This window comes from Mustela nivalis (assembly GCF_964662115.1).
Source record: "Mustela nivalis genome assembly, chromosome: 1".
Taxonomy (NCBI): domain Eukaryota; kingdom Metazoa; phylum Chordata; class Mammalia; order Carnivora; family Mustelidae; genus Mustela; species Mustela nivalis.
The window spans coordinates 180,518,932-180,543,391 of record NC_139020.1 but is presented as its reverse complement, the minus strand read 5'-3'; the positions used below and the strand labels follow the sequence as shown (position 1 = coordinate 180,543,391).

The following is a 24,460-nucleotide window of genomic DNA, read 5'->3' as shown; positions in this document are numbered from 1 at the left end:
AACTGAAACTTACCAAGTAGAAAGCTGTGACAGTTAGTAGCAGAGCTGATCATCAAGCTTGACTTTGCTTGCCTCCAGCACCTGAATTATTTTCCACTATTTTATACTGTTGTAATGAACTCCTAAAAAAAAAAAAAAAGTCCTGGTCTTTCCTCGTGTAGAACAGGAATTAGCAAACTTTGTTGTAAATGTTGAAAGAGCAAACTTCGTAGGCTTTGTGGGCCTTGTGGGGTCTTTCACAATCAACTGACTCTGTTGCTTTAATCAAATAGCAGCAGACATGATACATAAACAGATGCCCAGGCTGTGCTCCAGTAAGTCTTTAGTTACAAAAACATCCAGCCTGGTTTTGACCTAGAGGCTGCAGTTCGCCAGCCCCTACAGTAGGAGAATCCACGTGCTTTGAGTACAACCCTTAATAATGCTTTGCCTATTTATGAGACACGTTAAATGGCAAACTTAGTTAGCATTGGCTTCAGTAAGTCCTTCATAGCCCGTGACAAAGAATTCTGTGCAGAAATGTCTTCAAGTCCTGGAAGATTTATCTGTGAAACAGGCACTTTGGTGAAGTTGTTTCCATGGGCACTTTGAGGAGTCAGGACCCAACTTGTGCACCAACTTCCCCACACACACACACAAATTCCATAGTATGGGCAAAAATTCAAGTGAGGGAAGCAGGCCATGTAGTCATGGGGTTGGACGAGGTAGGGAGTATGTGTCTGTCAAAGGGGCCACTGTCTCCTTTCCATCCAATAGTCTTGAAGTGGAGGAATAGGGGCTCAGTGTTACTGCAACATCTGCAGAGAAGCCCCTGGGAAGCCATGTAACATGCTGGGTGTGCATGTAGCCCTGGTGAAGGCTGCTGTTCTGCCAGGGTACACCGTGGTAGAGAGAAACTTAAGAGTTGCCTACAGTCTAGTTCAACTACGAAGTAGTAGTTGGGAGATTTTCAATTTTTGTTCTGTATTACCTCAGTCCCTTAAATAAATAAAAGAGACTACAGTTACTTTTTAAGTTCCAGTGGAAATTCAGTAGTAAATATTGTACTTTATTTAATCTTTTTAATTAAAGTATCCTTGACATACAATACCCTATTTGTTTCTGGTGGGCACCCCAGTAACTCAGTATTTTTAGACATTCCAAAATGATCCTTACAGGAAGTCTAGTTACCATTTCTCACCATACAAAGTTGTTATAATCTTACTGACTTTATTTCCCAGGCTATACATTACTTCACTGTAACTTACTTTATAACTGGAAGCTCATACTACTTAATCCCTTTCTCCTTTTTTTTTTTTTTTTTTTTTTTTTTGCCAACCCCTGTGGTAACCAACAGCTTATTTCCTATATCTGTGCATCTGTTTCTGTCTTATTTTTTTCATTTGTTTTGTTTTTTAGATTCCACATATAAATAAATCCTATATTTACCTTCCTCTGACTTATTTCACTTAGGCAAATACCTTCTAGATTAATCCATGTTTTCACAGATGGCAAGATTTCATTTTTTAAATGGCTGAGTAATGTTCAATCGTATATTACATACCACATCTTCTTTATCCATTCATCTATCACTGGACAGGTAGGCTACTTCCATATCTCTGCTGTTGTCAATAATGCTGCAATGAACAGTGAGGTCCAGATAGCTTTTCAGACTCTTTTCATTTTCTTTGAATAAATACTCCAAAGTGGAATTGTTGGATCCCATGGGATTTCTATTTTTAATTTTTTGAGAAACTGCCATACTCTTTCCCATAATGGCTGCACCAATTGACATTCCCACCAACAGTGCACAAGGGTTCCCTTTTCTCTACATCTTCACCGACACTTGTTACTTCTGGTCTTTTTGATAAGAGCCATTCTGACTTGTGTGAGGTGCTATGTCCTTGTGGTTTTCATTTGCGTTTCCCTGATTATTCATGTTGAGCTGCTTCTCTTGTGCCTTTTGGTCCTTGGCATGTCATCCTTGGGAAAAAAATTGTCTATTCAGGTCTTCTACTCATTTTTTAATTGGATTATTTGCATTTCTGCTATTACGTTGTCTGAGCTCCTTATCTCTTGTGGATAGTAAACCTTTAACAGATGTGCAGTTTGCAAATACTTTCTCCCATTCTGTAGGTTGTCTTCATTTTGTTGATGGCTTCCTTTGCTCTGTGAAAGCTTTTTAGTTTGATAGAGTCATTTTTATATATTTTAGCTTGTGTTGCCTTTTCCTGAAGACACTGGTCGAAAAAAATATTAGTAAAACTGATGTCAAATAACTTACTGCCTGTGTTTTCTTCTAGGATTTTTCAAGGTATAAAATTATAGTTTCAGGTCTTATAGTCAAGTCTTTAATTTATCTTGAATTTATTTTACTATATAATAGTAGTCTAGTTTCATTCTTTTTTATATAGCTGTCCTATTTTCTCAGCACCACTTATTGAAGAGAATGTCTTTTTTCCATTGTATATTTTGCCTTCTTGTCATTATTGATCACATATGGATGAAATCTTTTGATGGGGAGAGGGGTACTGTGTTCTATCCCATTGGTCTACATGTCCATTTTCATGTCAGTACCATACTCTTTGATTTCTATAGTTAGTAGTTGGTAGTTAAAAATCAGATAACATGGAACCTGTAGCTTACTTCTTTCTCAAAATTGTTTTGCTATTGGGGTCCTTCGTGGTTCCATACAAATCTAAGGATTCTCTGTCCCAAATCTATGAAAAATGTCATTAGTACTTTGATAGGAATTGCACTGAATAATATGGACATTTAGTAATACTAACTTTTCCAATCCATGAGCACAGATTACCATTCCATTTATTTGTGTCATCTTCAATGTATTTCATGCCAGGGTCTTCAAAGTAGTTTCTGAACTTCCTTAATTAAATTTATTTCACCTCCTTGGTTAAATTTATTCCTAGTGTTTTATTCTTTGTGACCCAACTGTAAATGGTATTGTCTTTTAAACTTCTTCATGTTTCAATATTAGTGGATTGAAATACAATCCATTTCTGAATGTTTTGTATCTTGTGACTTTCCTAAACTCATTTATTCTAATAGTTTTTTGGTGAAATCTTTAGGTTTTTCTGCATAAAGTCTCATGTCTTCTGTAAACTTTACTACTTTCTTTCTGATTTGGCTGCCTTTGTTTTTTTCTCTAATTTCTATGGCAAGGACTTCTAATACTAGCAAGAACTTCTTGAATGAAAATAGCAAGAGTGGACATTCTTGTCATGCTCTTGATCCTGGAGAAAAAGCTTCAGCTTTTCACCATTGAGTATGATGTTAGCTGTCAGTTTGCCATATATGGCCTTTATTATTGAGCTAAGGTCCGTCCTTACCTGCTTTGTTGAATTTTGTTAAAGCTTTTCTGATTCTACTGATATGATCATTTGATTGTATCCTTTGTTTTATTAATGTGGCATAGCATGTTAATTGATTTGCAGATACTGAACAATCTTTGTATCCCTGGAATGAATCCCATTTGACAGTGGTGTATGATCTTTCCAGTGTATTTTGAATTGAGTTTGCTAATATTATGTTGAGGATTTTTCCATCCATGTTCATTAGGGATACTGGCCAAAATTAGTTTGAAGCATTCTTTCCTCTAAAATTTTTTGAATAATTTGAGGATAGATAGGAAGTCTTAAGTATTTGCTAGAATTGAGCTGTGAACCTATCTGGTACTGGACTATTGGTTTGCGGAAGTTTTTTAATTACTAATTGAATTTCATTAGTTGTACTCAGTCTATTCAGATTTTTAATTTCTTGTGATTCTGTCTTGAAAGTTTGTTTCAAGAAATTTATTTCTTCTATGTTTTCCAATTTATTGGCAAATAATTGTAGTACTGTCTTAAGAGCCTTTGTTTCTGTGGTGTTAGTTGTAACTTCTCTTTCATTTCTGATTTACTTTGGCCCTCAATTTTTTTCTTATTAGTCTGGCTAAAGGTTTATTGATTCTATTTATCTTTTCAAAGAACCTGTTTGGTCTGCTGATCTTTTCTATTTTTTGTCTTTATTTCATTTATTTTCATTTTGATCATCATTTCTTTTCTTGTACTAACTTTAGCCTTTAATCTTTTTCTAGTTGTTTTAGGTATAAAATTAAATGGTTCATTTGGGATTTTTCTTATTTCTTGAGATACTCCCATAACTCCCATAATGAATTTCCCTTTTAGAATTGCTTTTGTTGTATCCCATAGATTTAAAAAAGCTGTTTCCATTTTTATTTCTGTCAGGGTATTTTTAAATTTCCTCTTTGATTTTTTTCATTGACCCATTGGTTGTTTAGCAACATACTGTTTAGCATCCAGGTGTTTGTGGGGGTTTTTTGCCCCATTTTTCTTCCTGTAATTGTTTTCTAGTTTCATATGATGAAAGATTCATATTAAGATTCATATTAAGAAAGGTTATTTTAATCTTAAAACCACTGAGAGTTGTTTTGCCGTGTAACATGTGATTTGTCCTGGAGAATGTCCCTTGTACACTTGAGTGAAATGTGTCTTCTGCTGTCTGGGGTTGGAATGTTCTTTATATATCTATTAAGTCCATCTGATCTAATACATCATTTAAGGCCAGTATTATCTTCTTGATTCTGTCCAGACAATCTATCCATTAATGTAAGTGGGGTGTTAAAGTCCCCTAATGTATTACTGTTAATTTTTCCCTTTATGTCTGTTAACATTTGCTTTTTATATTTGGATATTCCTATGATGGCTGCATAAACATGTAAAAATCTTATGTCCTCTTCTTGGATTAACCCCTTTATCATTATGTAATGCCCTTCTTCATCTTTTGTCTGTTTTTATTTTCAAGTCTGCTTTGTCGGACAGAAATACTGCTGCGCTAGCTGTCTTTCCATCCCCCTTTGCATGGACTCCTTTTCCATCTTTTCACTTTGAGTCTCTGTGTGTCTTTAGATCTGAAGTGAGTAGGCAGTATATAGCAACATATATGTAAAAGAATTGGTTTATACATTTTGCCACTTTGTACCTTTTTATTGGAGCACTGAGTCCATTTACATGAAAAGTAGTTACTGAAATGTATATTCTTACTGCCATTTTGTTCATTGCTTTCTGGTTGTTTTTGTAGTTCTTTCAATCTCTTCCATGAGATTTGATGGTATGTTTTAGTGTTATATTTGGGTTCCTTTCTCTTTATTGTTTTCTTTTAGTCTATTGTAGGCTTTTGGCTTGTTACCATGAAGATCATATACATTGGCTTACATATGTAGTAGTCTTATTTTAAGCTGATGGTTGCTTAAGTTCAAATGAGTTTTTGTGTCCCACATTTTTACTCCCCACACTATGCTTTGTTTTTGACATCTTATTTTACTTTGTTTTGTTTACCCCTTAACTACTTATTACAAAGTTGGTTTTGCTTATAACTTTTATAGTAACTTTTCAAGTGGCTAATTTACTACTTTCACTATATATTTGGTTTTACCAATGAGATTTTTTTCTTTCATATATTTATAATTTCTAGTTATAGCCTTTTTTATTTAAAGAAGACACTTTAACATTTCTGGTAAGGCCAGTTTAGAGTTATTTATGAGCTATGTTAGCGTATGTTTTTCTAGGAAACTCTTTAGCCCACCGTAAATTCTGAATGATTACCTTGCCAGGTAGAATATTCTCAATTGTAAGTTTGTCTCTTTCAGCACTTTGAATGTAGTACGCCCCTCCATTTGCACTGGCAACATTTTTGCTGACAGATCAACTGGTACTCTTATGAGGTTTCCCTTGTATGCAACTATTTGTTTTTCTCCTGTTTTAAGATTTTAACTTCTGCCATTATTTTTAGTAATATGTCATGGTTTGGATCTCTTTGGATTCTTCCTGTTTGGGACTGTGTTATCTGGACCCAGCTGTCTGCTTCCTTCCCCAAGTTAGCAAACTTTTCACCCATTATTTCTTCAAAAAAGGTTTTTGCCCCATTTATCTTTCTTTCTGCTGGGAGCAATATAATGCGAATGTTAGTATGCTAGATGTTGTGTCCCAGAGGTCTCAAACTATTGTGATTTTTAAATTTTTTTTCTTTTTGGTCTTCTCACTGGGTGATTTCCACTATTCTCTCTACCAGATTACTGACCTGTTTTGTGTCATCTAATCTGTGGGTGATTTCCTCTGGTGTATTTTTCAGTTCAGTTATTATAATCCCCAACTTTGTGACTTCTGTTTGGTACTTTCTTATATTTTCTAACTCTTTGTTGAAGTTTTCACTTTATTCTTCCATTCTTCATTGGAGTTGTATGAGCTTCCTTATGACCATTACTTTGAACTCTTTATCAGGTAAATTACTTACCTCTGTTTCATTAGGGTTTTGGTGGGGGATGTAGTATCTTGTTCTTTTGTTCATCACGTAACTCCTTGGTCTAGTTTTTTGGGTTCTTTGGTTTTTTTAACTGTGTTGTATCTGTGAATTATGGAGAGCACCTACCTCTTCAGTTCCTGAGTCCCCTTGCATTGGAGCATCCCCTTTGGAAACTACATGTGCCTAGTGCTTTGGCTGATCAGCTAGAACTGAATCAGATGCAGCCTGGAGGGTTCCAGGGTGTACTGCACCAGGGCTACCCTACCCCTGGCTGGAGTAGAAATGAACCACAGGGGCACCTGGATGGCTCAGTGGGTTAAGCCTCTGCCTCCGGCTTGGGTCATGATCTCAGGATCCTGGGATCGAGCCCCGCATCAGGCTCTCTGCTCAGCGGAGAGCCTGCTTCCCCCTCTCTTTCTCTGCCTGCCTCTCTGCCTACTTGTGATCTCTGTCTGTCAAATAAATAAATAAAATCTTAGGGAAAAAAGAAAGAAAGAAAGAAATGAACCACAAGGACACAAGATGCTGTGAACCAGATCAGCCTTTAGCAAGATAGCTGAAACTGAAACATTCATGTGCTGGGGTTCTCAGGGCATCTCCCCTACAGGGTTGTCCTGGAGGGATGGCTGGAACTGAAGCAGAAGTGTGCCTTCTTTGCTTCCCACTCTGGAAGGATGGCTGGAGTGGGGCAGGCCTGATGGGGTCCTGAGGTGCTGTGGGCTAGGGCTGTCCTGGCAGGATGACTGGGTTGGGCACAGTTCAGGGGAGACCTGGAGCACATACTGAGACCACCTTGGTAGAACGGTTGGCACTGATGTAGACTTAGAGCCTGGGGCTTGCTGAGTACCTGGACCCTGCTCCTATCTACACTATCAAGGTCAGGGGTTATATAAACAGTGGTGCCTGGTGGCACCTTAGACCCCACAGAGAGTTCAAAGAGTTCCACACTTTTTGGCGGAAACTCTAGAATTAGTAGATGACTTTTCTTCACTTACAGTGCAGTTGCCCTTTAAACGGCTGTTTCTTTGCTGTGTCCTAGGGCAGGCCACCCCTCAGTGATACCCTCCCTAGTGCAAATCATCACATCAGGGTGGTATTCCCATCGATACCAGGTCCCCCTCTGTCCTGTCCTCTGTGTCCTTCCTCTAACATCATTGTGCCAAAGCCACCCAATCAGCACTCCGTTCTTCTTCAGGAAGAATTGCTCTGTATTGAGTTGTAGAGTCTGTGTGTCCATGGGAGGAGGTGAGTTCTGAGATTTCTTAAGCTGAAAGCAGTGAGATTTTTCATCAGTGTATTGGCACATTAAAGATCATGGCAAAGAGTACAGGTGCTGGGCCCAGGTAGGTCAGATGCTAGCCAGATTCTAAGGCTAGCCAATTTCCCTGACACCCTACAACACAGGATTAACATATGTTATCCAAAAAGCTCAAGGAAAAGTAAAGTTATAGTTTCTCATCTTTTTTTCATGATTCTTCATTCTATACTTTCTAGTAGTAACTAACTAGGTGAGTCTGGGCAAGTTTAATTTTATTGGTCCTAAATTCTATAAAATGGGAATATTCATAAAGACCTAACAGGTGGAGAAGAAAAATGGATTTGTGTGTATAAAGGTCGACCATTTGGGGGTCTTCATCCAATGTCTGTTAAACTTAGCGCAGGAGGAGAGTTCCACATGTACATAGGTGAGGTCCATACAGTTTAGAGCAACAAATCTGGATCTGAGGGAAAGCTATGAAATCTAGGAGGTTTCTGGTTCCATTGGAGAGGCCTAGGCTAAGTCCACAGCCCTCACTTGGCAGCATCAGGTTTTTAAGAAAAAAGAAATGAAAGTCTTCTGGTGGTGAGATCTTAAGTGCCACACAATTAGAGACCTTAATACTGACGTGACTAATGTCTTCACAACTCCCTTGGTGTCTTTGTTTTAAATTCTGGAATACACAGAAAACTGTCTTATCTACTTCCCTCCAGGAAAAGTATAGGAATGATAACATTAAAGCGCTTCTGCAGACAAGCTCCATTTTAAGACTTGTGAACTTGATAAAAAGTATACTTTGAAGCAATAATGGATGAAATGGCAGTTGTGATACCCACTATTTTTCCTAATGGACCATTTACTTACTCCCCCAAAGTAGCTTACACCCTAGAAATGTATGTCAAGGTGAAGCAGTGTCATTTTAACTTGATCTTATTTGGTGTGCGAGATCAGATGTATGGGCAAAAGACTGAGACAGTCTTTCAAGTACCATAAAATAGACTTTTTTTTTAACCCTCTCTTCTTACAATGGAGGGTCCTACAGTAAAGGCAGCAGAGTATATGAAGCATCGTGCATGGCCCTCAATTTAAAATCTAGGGAGATTTAATTATCTCTAATGCTACATGTTTAAGTCTTAAGTTTGCCATATGGCTCACATGCCCAAAATTAAATGTAATTTTTTAGTTTCCACGTTTGCTTTTAAAATTTGCAAGCCTGGGATATTAACATGAAGTCTTAAGGCAATAAAATCATCACAAAAACTTAGGTGCCATCAGCAGAATGAATGTTTTTACTTACTAATAAAACAATAATAATCCTGGTAAGCAACCCGTCAAATTCAAACAAAGTTAGCCCACAAATGGATGTGCCCCATTTCCATTCTTTTTGCAAGACTAAAATCAAGTAGATATAATTGTTACTGCTATAAATGTTATAGTAATATTTCCACCCCCCCACAATTGTGAAAGGACAGGGATAATTAACAGTGCAGAAAGGATGTTTTTGGCATTTCTTAATGTATAAAATCCCATATTACAATAGTGTGTGTTTTAATGACATTATGCATGTAAAATCTGGGTCAGTCACTTTTCATCTGTGATATATTTCTGCATGACAGCATCTGAGAATATGTGGACACATGTCTTCTGTAAAAATCATTAAACCCAGAAAAAAATGACTCAGATTTTACTTACATTTAAATAAATAAAATGACTAACAAATGAGAGAAGAGCCAAGAATAAATCATTTACAGCCTAAAAATTCAACATTTCAAGACTTCTAACAAAATAGTTTAATACAGTTGACACGAACTGGATCTCAGAAAACACCCTTGATCTAAACAGAGACGGTTTTATAATTTAAATGATTTACCTTTATGACGACACCTAAGCTATAAAAATCCCAACAGGTTTTATTTCTTTTGTGACTATGTCATGATCAAGCTTTGGTTATAAAATATGGGAGTTGAGATATACCTCCTTAGCACTCAGGAAAATGGTGCCCAGAAGTTAATGTGTTATTTTATTTCTGCTAACCTGACAACAGAACCTAAAATGCAAAAATTTAAATCTTCTAAAGCAAAAAATACAAATACACACACAATAACCCCAATAAGTCTATTTGTCAAGATTTATAAAAGGAATCTTCTTCAGCAGTTAATCAGAGTTCATTAATCTACATCTGCAAATATGTTCTGCCAAAATGTTTTGGTACTGAGATGCCTTTCAAACCACTTTAATGCAAGGACTAAAGGAAAAGTTCAAAAGAGGAACAGAATAAGGACCCTGTGAACCTGTCCACGTTCCTTTGTGAAGGCTGAAAGATGTGGAAGGCCAAGTGGAGATCCATTGTGAAGTCTCTGCTGTGTTCCTCCAGGGTCTGTCGGAGGTATGTTGCCTGGGATCCAGACAGGGTGTGAATTGCATGGCAGCCCATGGCCATAATTCAATGTGATAAATTCATGAAGCGGAGAGGGCTGGGACAGTCAGGGAAATGATACTCCTTATAGCACACATATGCAAATGTGATATTGCAGAAATCCGAGACGATTTCCCCCAAACCCGCCAAGACAGTCATCCAAACAAGAGACCTCTGCATCCTGTCTGTCACTCCTCCAGGAGTAAGCACACCTCTCTTCGCTACCGTGTTACCTAAAACAAATTAAATAAGTGAGTGAGCATTCAGAATCTCATCCCCCACCCCCCAGGACAGTCTCTGCTTTACCAGCCCTGGAAGTCCCGAACGCGTTTAGCAGTTTGTCCCTTTATCTGTAACCAACTTCGCCAAATCAACTGTTCAAATCAAATTCTTCACAGTTCTTGCTTCCAGGTTGAAAAAAAAAAAAAAATGCACAAAGGCTTGCACAACATGGTATTATGCACCTTAGCTTGGTATTTTGTTGTGTTACACAAAACCCATCAGATTCGGTACATTCATGGCCCAGAGAGTTAACGCAGGCCTGCTGAGCAGGCTTTCTTAAAGGCATTGAAATTCTTTTCAAATGAATGCCAATTAAGATCAGTGTATGTCGATATTAAATGTTACCTTTGTTACTTTTTAATGTAGTTAACTTTTATATTTTTTTTTATTTTTTTTAAGATTTTATTTACTTGAGACGGAGACCACGAGCAGGGGCAGCGGGAGAGGGAGGAACAGGCTCCCCACGGAGCAGAGTAGGACCCTGGGATCATGACTGGAGCCAAAGGCAGCCACTTAACTGACTGAGCCACCCAGGCATTGCCCACCCCGCTTTTTAATGTAGTTAAACTTTTTAAAAATAAGTTACTTTGGGGGCACCTGGGTGGCTCAGTTGCTTGAACGTCTGACTACTGAGTTCAGTTGCGGTGGTGATCTCAGGGAGATCGAGCCCCATATCGGGCTTCGCGCTCAGCGGGGAATCTGCTTGAAGTTCTCTTTCCCTCTCCCTCTGACTCTCCCCCAACTCTCTCGTGCATGCATGCTCTCTCAAATAGATAAATCTTTAACAATAACAAAAAATACATTCTTTTGGAAAACTGCCATAATTGCCAGAAACAGACATTAATTAAGTTTACTGTTGTTTCTTTTATTTCTTATTATTTATAAGAAAATAAATTAGCAGTTACTTTTATTTGGTCAGTTAAGGTGCACGGTATTTTACAGGTTAGAGCACCCATATACAACCTGGGGCAGGGGTGCAGGAACCCAAAAGCTTAAGATTTTAACAGGCCCACAACATGAACATGTATTACTTGATGACACAGTCATCACTCCTGGCCTTTGGACCCAATCAAAGTATTTATTCAAACCTCAGATTTGCTGTTAATTGACATATGGCCTTTATTTTATATATTCTACAATACAGTTGCTCTTTTGTTTGTCAGGAGGCTACTCTAGGACACCCAACAACAGCACAGTCCTCATGGAGCTCATAGAACAAGTACGCTAGCCCTAGTCTAGGTAAAGGAACACAGAAATTCGTTCAGCTTTGCAGGCCACAGTCTCTGCCACAACCACTCAATTCAGCCTTTATAGCACAAAAGGAACACAGACAATACAGCATGTCAACTAATGGGGATTGTTTTGTTCCAATAAAACTCTAATTGTAGTCACTGAAATTGGGATTTCATGTTATGAACACTTTTTTCCTATTGATTGCTTCCAAGCCTTTAAAAGCACAGAGCCCATTCTTAGCTCTCGGACCACAAAATAGAGGCCACGGGCTGGGTGTGGCTTGCAAACCATTGCTTGGAGACTCTGACTGTAGAAGAAAGAGTTAGACCAACAGGCAACGGAATGACATGCCAGGAAGAGACAGGTGCTATGGGCAAAAGGATCCTAAGGCCAGAAGGGCAGGGCTCTAGGGCTTTCTAGAGGATTGTCATGTGAGGGGCTGCTGGAAGGAGGCAGGGAAGCCCTGAGTACCTGGGAGGAGAACTCTGGCCTTTTCCTCCACTGAGGCACAAAGACGAGACCAGGGAGGCATGGCCAGAAGGTCAACTTAAAGGGGGGTCACTTTGGTAGAAGTGATGAAAGGTGAGGCCCGCAGGACTTGTGAAAAAGAGGACAAAGGACATGAGAGGAGGAGGAGTCAATGGAGACGGCAATTTTCTGAGATGGGGAGGACTGTCATTGCTTTAGCTTCTTCGACTCCTAAACATTCATTCGAGTAGCACCTGCTCCTTTCGGCTGTAAGGCAGAGTGAGTGTGATGTGAATGGCATGGCCCAGGACTCTGGCGTGTAGCTACACTCAGGAAAGCAAGGCTCTCGGGTGGATCTGCCGTGTGCATCTACATATGTAAGTTAACAGCGTTCCCAGCCAGGTATCAGCCTGTATCTAGGATATAATTCTCAACAGCATCTTATTTAAGGAAGCTTACTTTACATGACCAGCTTGTTTTGGAGTTGATCTCTATTAAAGTTTAATGATAAGATTCTCTAGGATTGGGGCGCCTGGGTGGCTCAGTGGGTTAAAGCCTCTGCCTTCGGCTCAGGTCATGATCCCAGGGTCCTGGGATCGAGCCCCACATTGGGCTCCCTGCTCCTCGGAAAGCCTTCTTTCTCCTCTCTTTCTCTGCCTGCTCGTGATGTCTGTCTGTCAGGTAAATAGATAAAAAAAAATCTTAAAAAAAAAAAAAGATTCTCTAGGATTTTCTTTCCTGTCAACATTTCATTTTGCTACCTGTGTATGGAAGGCTCATTGGCACGTTGGAATCTGGTGGACGGAAGGTTGCTATTGTGCCAAGACCAGCTCCTCTCTCACATGACAGGGGACTGGGAGTTATCTGAGGCTCTAACTCTACAAATCAGGAAAGACAAGACTTCTGGGTAAAGGATCCATCTCAGTTGGACCTTGAAAGACAAGGAGAATTTTAGAAAAGGGACGAGATGAAGAAGGCAGCAGTAGGATGTGGAAATACATGCTCTATGGGGTGAGTCATCTTGATGGCTCATCTCAAGGTGCTTATACTCTTTTCTGTTACCCGGGGGAATCCACTGGTGGTCTCTCACCACGGAGAAACCTGGGCAGGGAAATTACCCGGAAACACAGAAAACAGTATAAAGGCAAGAACAGAGCAGGTCCAGAGCCTGGCTAAACGAGAATCAACGTTAAGAACAACTTCTTGAGAATGGTTCGCTAAACCCCATCTCAGACTTATTAGACCAGAAAATCCTAGGGGTGGGGCCCACAAGGGTGGGTACACGTTCCCATGGTTAAGTTTCCTGCAGTGACAGTTACCATTAAATAATTAGAATACTGGGACACAAGAGAATGAGGATGATCCTTGTGGTATCCTAAGAAACAGGGGGAAAGTTACGAATTAGAGGACATTCTGAGGCAGATACCAGAAAGACTGGGTCATCTTAGATCTTGAGAGTGTTGCAAAGATAACCTGTTGTTTACATCAACTCTTATCTCTAGTTTTCTAATATGCAATATTAGAGACATGTAGATACTAAGTGGAACCTTTGAAGGGCTACATGAAGAGAATCTAATAAGATGCTTGCAAAGAGCTCCCCCTCCAAAAAAAAAAAAAAAAACTCTAAAGCAGATTTTTTTTTTTTTTTAACCTCAAGACTATTTACATTTGGAGCCAGATAATTCGTTGCTATAGGGTGGGGGATCTACTCTGCTTTTTAAGATTTTTAGCACCTGTCTGGCCTCTCCCCCCACGATGCCCATAATAACTCCCATGGCAAGTAAAAACATCCCCTTGATGGAAAAATTACACCGGTTGAAAACTTTTGCTCCTAAGACATAGCTCTTCGCTGTCAGATGTTGGAAAAATAAAAACAGGACAAATCTAAAATTTCTTGACATTCACTATGATTTCCTTCCATTTTCAAACAAAAAAGAGCCCTGACCCACGGTTTACTTTGGCACTAGAACAGTGCCGTACAGTTGCTGAGAGCTTTAATGCAAACACCACCGACATAAAGGGAAACTGAGGCAGGATGACAGGGACAGCTGTAGTTCTGCACAAGAACTAGTAGCGGAATTTCTCTCTGGAAACGCTGAAAACTGTAGAGGCAGGGTGAACTCACACAGCCACCCTCTTACATCTGGAAAAGACAGGATGACTGGCTAGGAAACTGACCTCCTGGTTGTCCTATCTTCATCCAAGTCTGTTAATATCTTGACTTGACTGCTTACTCTTTTCATATTTGCATTTAAATGGAAAATACAATTCTGACCTAAGTGGCTTCCTGCAGAATTTTTTTAAGTGTTTTTATGTTTTGTTGCTGCTGTGCATGAATTATATAAGCAAAATGAAAACTATTTTGTTATATAGCTTATCCCCCTCGAGGGCTGCAATGGTTTTACCTCTGTAGGACCTCTGTCGCACTTGTGGTGTATGGTTGGTGTCTATTTTAAGAAAAAGACACAGCTTCTGAGGGTACTAGGCTCTTCGCAGAAACCAGTGACACCTCCACAACTGAATTTACTTTATGTTCCTAAGATCCATAAAAGACATAAAATGTTTTATGCAGTTCAAGTCACAAGGACTTGGATTAATAAAGGAAACAAAGTTTTACTACTTCAAGATTATTCTCAAGTGGCATATCACAAAAAAAAAAAAAAAAAAAAAAAAGAAAGAAAAAAGAAAAAGAAGAGGAAAGAAAAAACCCAAGTATCATTATGGCTTAGGGAACTGTATTGTGTTTCCACAACTTTTAGAAGTGCCAAATGAAATGTCACTACCGTTGAGGATTTAGCTAGAGCAAACTTATATTCCCAGCACACAGAGCCAAAATGCCCCTAAAGGTTTGCTTCCTGCAAATGCTCTCTAACTGCACATAAATAGAGAGGGAGCCGCTCCAGCAAGAGACCACTTAGACACATTCTTTTCCGGAACACAGTTGGCTTGTACTCATGGTCTTGTTTTATATTTATATAGAAGAATCAATACAAGTATAATCTTACAAACGTCACTTCTTAGTCTATAAGCCATAGGATAAATGGAAATTTTTATCTCTGATGGATGTAAGGCCCCAGCTCATTGGCAGCTCCAAGATTTTTATTCAGGAAGGGGATGGGGAAAAAAAGGGGCAGAAAGGGCCCCGTGGGGAAAGGAGAGTGGAATGAATTACTTTAAGGCAGGGTTTGCTTAGCAAGCACACTTGGGTTTACATAGTTTGGAAGTTAATTTGGAGTAGCTTAGAAATGGGCTTGATAGAAATGATGAGAGTGTTAACCTCCCTCCTCCACCAACAGAGGACTCCATGGACTTCCACAGCTCTGGCTCTAAGAGCATATACAGGCATGCCTCAGAGCTACTGCAGGTTTGGGTCCAGACCACCCCAGTAAAGCAAGTACTGCCATAAAGCAAATATCACAGTAAGGCATGCTAAATTAATTTTTTGGTTTCCCAGTGCCTATAATAGTTTTGTTTACACTGTGCTGTCCTGTTAAGTGTGCAAGAACATTTTGGCTTAAAAAAAAAGTACATGTCTTAATATAAAAATACTTTGTGGGGGGGGGGGGATGCTAACCCTCATCAGAGCTTGCCTCCAGTCATAGTCTTTTTCCCAGAAGAGGGTCTTGCCTCGATGTTGATGGCTGCAGATGAATCAGAGCGGCGGTGGCTGAAGCTTGGGCTGGTGGTGGCCATTTCTTTTCACAAGACCATCTGGCCTGTCGTGCTGACTGACTCTTCCTTTCAGGAATGTTCTCTCTCTCGCAGCCCATACTGTTGCTAGCATTTTACTCACAGAACTTCTTTAAAAATGGGAGCCAGTCCTCTCCAGCCCTGCTGCTGTTCATCAACTAAGTGGAAGTAATAGTCTCAGTCCCTGGTTGTCATGTCAACCATCTTCAGAGCATCTTCACCAGGAGGAGCTGCCATTGCCAGAACCCATTTCTTTGCTTGTCCATAAGAAGCACTTCGTCATCTCTTATGTTTCTCATGAGAGTGCAGCACATTAGTCCCATGTTCTGGCTCCTCTTCTAATTCCAGTTTTCTTGCTATTTCCATCACACCCCCAGTGGCTTCCTCCCCTGAAGTCTTGAACCCCTCAGCGTTGTCCATGAGTGTTAAAATCAACTTCTTCCAAAGGCCTGTTAAGAATGAAGCCTCTAGAATGCCCAGATTCATCTGGGGGAGTTGTAGCCTTATTAAATGTGCTTTTAAAATAATAAGAAATTCAAAATGACGTCCATTCTGCAGCCTGTGGATCAAGGAGTCATGTTAGCAGCCATGAACACATTAATCAATATTCCTCTCCATCAGAGCTCTTGGGTGACAAGGTCCATTGTCCCTGAATGGTAATATTTGGAAAAGAATCTTTTTATAAGCAGTAAGTCTCAATGGTGGGGTTTAAATAATCAGTAAACCAAGCAGTAAACAGATAACACTGACGTTTGAGCTTTGTCCCACTTCTAGAGCACAGAGTAGGCTTAGTCTAATTCTTAATGATTCTAGGATTTTTGAAATGGTAAATGAGCTTGTCTGCAGCCTAAGATCACCAGGTGCATTAGCCCCTGACAAGAGTCTACCAATCCTTCGAAGCTTTGATGCCTGGTATTGACTTCTCCTCTCTAGCTATGAAAGTCATGAATGGCGTCTTCTTCCCATAGGAGGCTGTGTTGTCTGCAATGAAATTCTGTTGTTTGGAGTGGCCACCTTCTTTATTTTAGCTGGAACTTCTGGAGAACTTGCTGCAGCTCCCATATCAGTACCTGGTGCTTCACCTTGCACTTGTATATTATGGACATAGCTGCTTTGTTAAACCTCATGCACCAACTTCAGCTAGCTTCCAACTTTTCCTCTGTACCTTTATAGAATTCAAGAGACCTAGGGCCATACTCTGGCTCAGGCTTTGGTTTAAAGGAATGTTGTGAGACCACTCAAACTTTCTCCATATGGTTAATAAGGCTGTTTCCCTTTCTTTTCATTTGTGTGTTCACTGGAGTACTTTTTAAAATTTCGTTGGTGGGCTTTTCCTTTGCGCTTCCAGCTTGGCTATCTGTTTGGTGAGAGGCCTAGATTTTGGTCTATCTTGACTTTGGACAAGGTTTTCTGACTAAGCTTAATCATTTCTAGCTTCTGACCTAAGGTGAGAAACATGTGATTCTTCCTTTCACTTGAATGCTGAGAGGTCTGTGTAGATTTATTAGCTGGCCTAATTGCAGTATTGTCGTATCTCAGGGAACAAGAGGGCCCAGGAGAGGAAGAGAGATAGGGGAATAGAACATATACATGTGCAGACTAAGTTTTCCATCTCACAGGGCTGTCACCTGAAAATTATAATAGTACCATCAAAGATTGCAGATAATCCTAACAAGTAATGAAAAGATTTGAAATATTCCAAGAATCACCAAAATGTGACACAGAAACACAAATTGAGCCAATGCAAATGATGCTAATAGACTTGTTAGACACAGGGGTGCCACAAACCTTCAGGTTGTAAAAACAAAAACAAAACAGTCTATGCAAATCACAAGAAAATGAGATATGCCTGTATTGTATCATTTAGCCTAGATCATCTTTTTATCAATTATGAGAAGTTTGCAATTAATGTTACATAGTTTTGAGTTTGAAATTATGATTTTAATCAGCTACAGAAATAATCGTCTGATTTACTGTACTACTAACAATTTTGTATTTGATGTCAGCTGAAATTGATATTTACAGCTTTCTGTCAAATGTTACCATTTGCTCTAAATATCATCATTCACTATGGGACTAACAAGATCACTGCAAACATGGGCCCTGACCTCACAGGTCACTTCTAAAAAGAAAGCTCTAGGTGCTAAGCACCTCAGGGCACCCTGCCATGTAAAGCAGAACCATAGTAAATGCTCAGAGATACACAAGACATGAATTCAATCAGTGAACGACTCTGAAGAAATAATGGTAATAATGGTGAAGGAGAAAAGAAAGGCGGGAAGCACGTTCCATGAAAAAACACCTTCCTCAGCAACCTCAAAGGCTCCACGGTAAGAGGCACCAACAGAAGGCTGAAACAACAAAAAATAAATAACCCAGCAAGCCACCTCCCTTCGTTAAGTGCCAGACAGACAAGGCTAGTGGAGCGAGACAGAGAGACTAGCTTAGGAGATCTCCATTTCACAAAATGATGGGAGTCATCGTGTGGTGGTGTGGAGAATGAGGCGACTCAGTCCTCCAGATGAGAGACAGTGGGGACAAGACCACCATTGTAAGGACAGTGACACACACTCAAGGAGGGAGTTGGGAGGTACAGTTCCAAAGACCCATAAGAGTGGACATGGGGACATAAGGCAGAGAGTTGTCTGGCTTAAGAACTGGGTGGACAGCGGCACCCTTCTGAGACAGGGAGGCCTGGTCAGAGGCTCAGTGGAGGAGGCAGCTCTTGACTTATGACACCTCAAGTTCAAGTCTTCGACTCTTAAAACTCCTCCCAGGAAGTGTCCCTACCTCAGCAAGTCATCTGTGTGTGGGACCTTGCCGTGCCATTCTGATCTGCTGGCCTGGCAACTCCAATCCCTTCCCTTTCCATGACACTCTTGAAGGAGCTGCAGTGAATTTCATGGCTCTGCCTAAAATAACAAGCTGATCCCCCAGATCACTGCTCTGTAAAAGCTGACATAAAGGGCAATGCTTGTAAATGGGCTTTTCAAAAGGCTAAAGTAAGAGGGTAGGCCCCTGTCCATGTGGGTTTATCGACATAAAACAAGGTCAAGGTCATGGTGCCAGGAGCAAAGGAAGGGGGGGGTGTCGCATGGTTAATAACCTGAGGAAGCTGTAAAGGAGAATTGTGTGTGTCTATACTTGCCTTTGTTGTTTTGACTTTATTGCCACTGCTACAGGACCAACCTGAGTAATCTGGCAGCACTTTACAGTCCTCTCCTTCCAAGCAAGGATTCATGTGACACCACCATTTCTGAATCACGATGGAAGCTGTAAGACAAAGGCCACAGAGTGTTTGTGATACCATTGCTTCCTCCAGCTACAGACAAAATAGTGCTCATTCAGATCAATATACTGACTTCAAAGATGGTTAATAAGAGCTATTTCACTCTAAGTAAATTTAAAGAATGCCTTCTGCCAAATGCTCTAGAAAAGACTAAGGTGCCAAGCTTTAGCACGTCTAGATTGAACTTGGCTGTGCCTTTTTTTTCCCCCAATGACTTCTGACTTGTTATTTAACTCCTCTTGGCCTCAGTTTTCTCCTATGTAAATTGGGAATAAAAGCAGATCCTCACCACAGATGTCAAGAGGAGAAAGCTAATTCCTATCGAAATCTGAACTAACCAGAGGCCAGGTACTAGGTTCCCAGAAAATGTTAGCTATTGCTGGGGTCATCATTTTGGAGGCTCCATTGGTGAATGCCAACCTGGGCAAGTTCTTACATTTGATGCCCTCTATTGCCAGGGGCAGACACAAAGCAGTCAACGTTTCCGTCACAGAGGCGTTCATCTCCCCATGCCGTTCCAGCAAGTGATGAGTCACCCCATGAAATCAACAACTAGAAACCAGGTGCAGGAGAAGAGCGTGGCACTCCCTCACTTGCCCACAGTCTAGGCTCGGGCGATCACACCTATGACTTCCCTTTCCACATTTTCCCATCATCTCTGCTGCCATCCGCCAGTAAGACGAAAGAGCGGAAAATTCTCTGGGTTGGGAGGCAGATGAAGACACATTAAAGAAACACTATCAACTTGTCTGGGTATTCCCACAGGGTCCAAGGACAAAAGGGATTGTGACTCATCATTTATGGTAAGCCCAAACAGTGGGCTGGTGTAGGTCAGAGATCTGGGGCTGCAGGTAGGGTACATGGGTTAAGGGGAAGAGGTCATTGAGCCCTGTTTTTTTGTTGAAATAACAGCACTTTGGTTAAAATAATAATAATAATAATAATACCCCCCAAGGATTCAACCCCAGCTACCATGGCCTGGAAAGTGAAACTCAATTTCAAGCAAATCTTGAGAATTCCTAATAGCTATTTTTTCTCCAGAGGCAGGCACCCTGCTAAATGTAGTTCCTACATTTGATAGAGGAGAGAAAACTGAGGCCCCTTGACAGAGGCATTTTAACACCAGCGCCCCTTCATCGACCTTTAAATTCACACCCCTCCCTCACACCAGCGATCTGTAGGAGAAACAACCAGAGGTGTAGCAGGCAGTGACGAAGGCAGGGGACAAAGCAAGCTCCTGCCTTAAAGACTCTGCTCCTGTTAGGTCAAGTGGGTAGACATTGTGCTACTCCCCCATGAGACCCCCCCATTCCTGATTCTGGCCGAACACTGTGCTTACTATCTGATTATAGTCCCATCAAAACCAATAACACCTCGATTAGGCAGAATTATGATCTAGAAGGATCATAAGCTATTTAAGGCAAAAGGTGTCAACACTGAGAAAGGAATATAGCTAAATGGGTTACTTATTCTGTCAGGGTGCCACTGCATTTGAGTGGACGGACGGAGACCCAGGGGAGAAGTCTGAGAAAGCTGTGTTCTTTTCAGTCACTGGTATCACAGCAATCCCACCGCAACGCTGGATGGAGCTTTGTTATTTTCAAAGCTTTTTGTTATTTTCCTTTTACATACTGTTCCTCTTTTGATTATCTCAACAACCTTCAGAAGCAGGAAGAGGAGGCAGATGGCCAGAAATAAAAACGAGAGCTTTCCACCAAGTGAGTAAACGGAGGGAGGAGGGACTAGCTTCCAGACTTCTTCCTCTGCCCCTTCAAGTCTTCCTGTTGTACCACAACGGATAAAGATAGTTTAGATTAACATATGCTACATAGAGTTTGACCAGATTCAAAGTGCTGACCAGTCCTTCATTATCTTCTGAATACCTCAGGCCGATCCCAAGTAGATACAAAGATAAATAAGAGATGGTTCCCAACCCTCAATGTGAAATTCCATCTGCAGGACTGCGAAAGTTATATAAATGTTGACAGAGCTTAGTTATATTTACACAGAGTTACAGCTGAATTTAAAATACGTTTTTTTTTTTTAATCTTTAAAACAGTTCCCTCAGGCAGCTTCTCTGCCACTCCGCAGTGGGCACCTACGGACTCCTGACGCGGCCCACGGCAACATGGAGGATTCCACAGAAGCCCAGGGAGCTGAGGGGTCACCTGCCCCAGTGAAGGGGACAGGGAGTGGCTGACGTGGAAGCCAGAAGACCCAGATGAGCAAGGTAGTCTGAGAAGCAACCTTCAGCAGCTCTCAATGCCCATTCCAGGTTAGACTTGGATCCCCAGGCGGTAGGGAGCCATGGAAAGTTTCTGGACAAGGGGGTGCAGTAAGGCAGGGAGAACTGTGTGCCCGGGAGAGCTAGTCTAGCAGGGGCTGGTAAACAGTTTGGGGCAGAAAGGAGTCTGAAAGAGACCACTTGAGGTAGAAGGTGAGAAATCTGGGACTAAATTCCCTACAGAGGACATCATCTGATCCATTCTGTGTCAACATCCCAGCAAGAGAAATGCTAGTACTTTCTTCCTAGCCTCATGGGGTCCCGAGATCATTCTGAATGCTAAATCCAGAAAAGGAGCTTGAGGGGGGAACAGAGAGAGATGCAGGCATTCATCACTGAAAACTATGCCAATTCTTAACTACAGAATAAAAGATCTTTATAGTATTTTGTTTAAGGCTTTCGATTTATTTAAACAAAAGAAGAAAGCATATATGATCAAACTCTCATGAATTTACCAGTTTTCTTTCATTTAACTGGAAAATATGGGGTGATTTTTCTGAAGACAGATTCACAACAGATTCCTTAAAAGAGCAACCTGTCTTGAAATTTAAAATATTTCCATTTGCCAAAAAAACTTCATTTTCATATTTGAGCGAGGAATACATTAAAAGATGGGCCCTCCAAATGTCAGAGACTTACTTAACAGCAAACGTTCTTTCAGAAAAGAAAGTCTTAATGGATATCACCCTTAGTAGCCACAATAAGTTTCAAATTCCTTTATGCGTTAAAGACTGACAAAGAACTCACAGTGAAGGTGAGATGAGGGGTTCACGACCAGTGAATAAGGGGATTAGAAAACCCAGAAGTTCAAGTGTAGAGTGCCTACTGAGCTGGGCTTTGAGCTGAGACAAAGGACCCAGAAGTAGGATTTTATTAAAATAACTCTTGAGAACATCTGCCCACTTAACTGAGCCTTGTCTCCATAGGAAAATAAGTTTGTAGGAGGTATCTATTTTATCCTGTTACAAATACCGTAATATACTCGAGATGAGAAAGTGTCTTGTCACTTCTATTTTTGAAATAAAATTCTTTAGAAAGCCCCATGCCTCCCTGACTTAGGAAAATACAAAACATGCCTATCTTCAAGCTGCCAACCTGTAATGAATTTCTAGTTTTATGCAGAAAGGAAAGAATTTAAAAAAAAGAAAGAAAAAAGCAGAGAAGCTCTGGTTTTATGGTAGTGACTAGTGTTTTCTGTGATGTTGTTTTCTAGGTGAAAACGTAATGGGACCAATTAGCTATCTTGCTTCTGGTGCATTTTCTGTACTTTCTGTTGAATAAAATAGATGAAGATTTTTTTCTATCCCTTGTCCCAATTAAGTATTACTCCATGAAATCAAACACAAGATGTATTCATGTAGCTATTTCTATAAACCTTCACCAAACAGGGCTCAGTTCTCAGGAGTTGGTCTTTCATTTTTTTGACCTCGTTTAGTTGCATTTACAGAGTTAAGGCTTTTCTAAAGAAAAGTGTATTTTTACACTGAAGCTACAGACAGAAAGATGAAAAACACATCTTCCTAGAATATACACTGTCTTAAAAATGGAAACAATCACAAAAATATGCTGAGATTTTCAGATACTTTAGCTTTTTGCTCTTAATGTTGTCCTTAGCAAATTAAGATTAAAGAAAGATTTATTAACTTTAAGCCATTGGTTAACTTTAAAGATAGTCAGGGATTGGGGTGGGAAGAGGAAGACCAATGCATTTTTATTTATTATTTCAAGAAAAGCCATTTTACCCTGACCCAGGTATCATGCAAAAAAGCAGTCCTGAGAATACAAATTTTTTTGTTAAAGAAACCTTTGTAACAAGGTATTGTTATTTCCACAGAGTCCTGAGTGAGGCTATGGATAAACAGGTACAGAACCATCTTCTGGGATCTAGGTTGGTCTCCTCCACAAAGCAAGCTCACACAAGTACAATCCTGCCCAGCCATGACCTACCCATAAGGCACTTAGCACGTTAGAGGCTGGACAATTCTTGATTGTAGGGGTATTGGTATACCTTGTATCCCAAGCCTCTCCCCACTAGATGACTGTAGCACCTTCTCCCCCACCAGTTTAACAACCCAAAGCAACTCCAGACATCATCAACTATCCCTATGCTGGCCCAAATCACCCCTGATTAAGCAACACTAATCTACAGTCATGTCCCCTGGAAGATGTACTCAGCCCCAAAGGAGAGACTGAGCTAGTTGAGCGGACCTCATCATCCCTAATACGTGGCAGACACGATGCCACCCTATCCCTTCTCTTCCCTCTTGGAGCCTCTACTGAGGGCAATCCCACAAAGTGAGAATGTGTACCTCTCCTTACTGGCGTACTCTCCTTCATCCACTCTCCTCGAATACAAAGTCCCGGAATGCAGGAACTACATCCACCACTCTGAGTTGACGGAAAGTCCCGAAGAGCAAAGGCTCCGTTTCCATCTCCAGCCTTCCCTTCCACCACTTCAGAGCTCAAAGAAATACTTCTCATTCCCACGGTTGCCCCTCACTGGCACACCCTTTACCCTGCTGTGCCGCTTAGTTCCCTGGTGCCTGGTAAAACCAGACCCACTGCTTCTCATGGGACACCATCCTGGACCGCTTCTCTGCTGCTTCCCAGGACCTTCATTTCCTCGATTTCATTGGAGAAAGCAAGACCTGAGTCTAATGAACATCCTATCCCCCAGGAGCCAGGCCAGGTGAGTGTCCTTTTACACCCTCCAGTGCTTTGGTGAAGTACACCTTTCTGTCATTCACCTGACTGCCATGGGGACAATCTCAGAAAACCGCTTGGTCCTGCAAGTGGTGCAGAGAACACATCCAGTCACAGAACTTAGTGAAACCCCATTTTGAAGACCGACTCCGTAGCTCAGCACACCGTCCCTAAAAACCACGTCAGTTGTCTGCAGTACGAATGGGAGCTCTAGGCCTTCACTAAGTGATTTCTGACATCTCAGAAAACAAATAGCTTTAAATTCCTCAGCTGCCCCCTATTCCTCAGCTTTTATCAGTCTTTTTTATGCTTCGAAAGCATTCACCCTAACAAAATAAATGAAGCTTCATCTACTACACATTTATCTCGTTTTATCATAAACAAGATTATCTCTGCAGAGTGGTATTTTGATAAATGTGTAGAATACAGTTCCTGTCACTAAACAGCCTTGTATATATTCCAGTCGAAGATCCAAAAGGGAATGTGCTCACCAGCTAGACAGTCGTCTGTTTTAGGACCCAAGTAACCACAGCTTGAATC

The 24,460-nt window shown here is 40.7% G+C and overlaps 1 protein-coding gene across 2 annotated transcripts in view; it reads right to left on the bottom strand.

Annotated features, from left to right (window-relative positions):
• Nucleotides 1–9,330: 9,330 nt before the first annotated feature.
• TAFA4 (TAFA chemokine like family member 4) overlaps nucleotides 9,331–24,460 on the bottom strand; it is a 184,732-nt gene continuing 169,602 nt past the window's right edge. For both annotated transcript variants that reach the window (XM_082691333.1, XM_082691334.1), the window contains 2 exons: nucleotides 18,834–18,917; nucleotides 9,331–10,204 (listed from right to left, as the gene is read on the bottom strand). In XM_082691333.1, coding sequence (XP_082547459.1) covers nucleotides 9,999–10,204; nucleotides 18,834–18,917 — 290 coding nt within the window. In that variant the 3' untranslated portion in view covers nucleotides 9,331–9,998. The remainder of the gene's footprint in view (nucleotides 10,205–18,833; nucleotides 18,918–24,460) is intronic.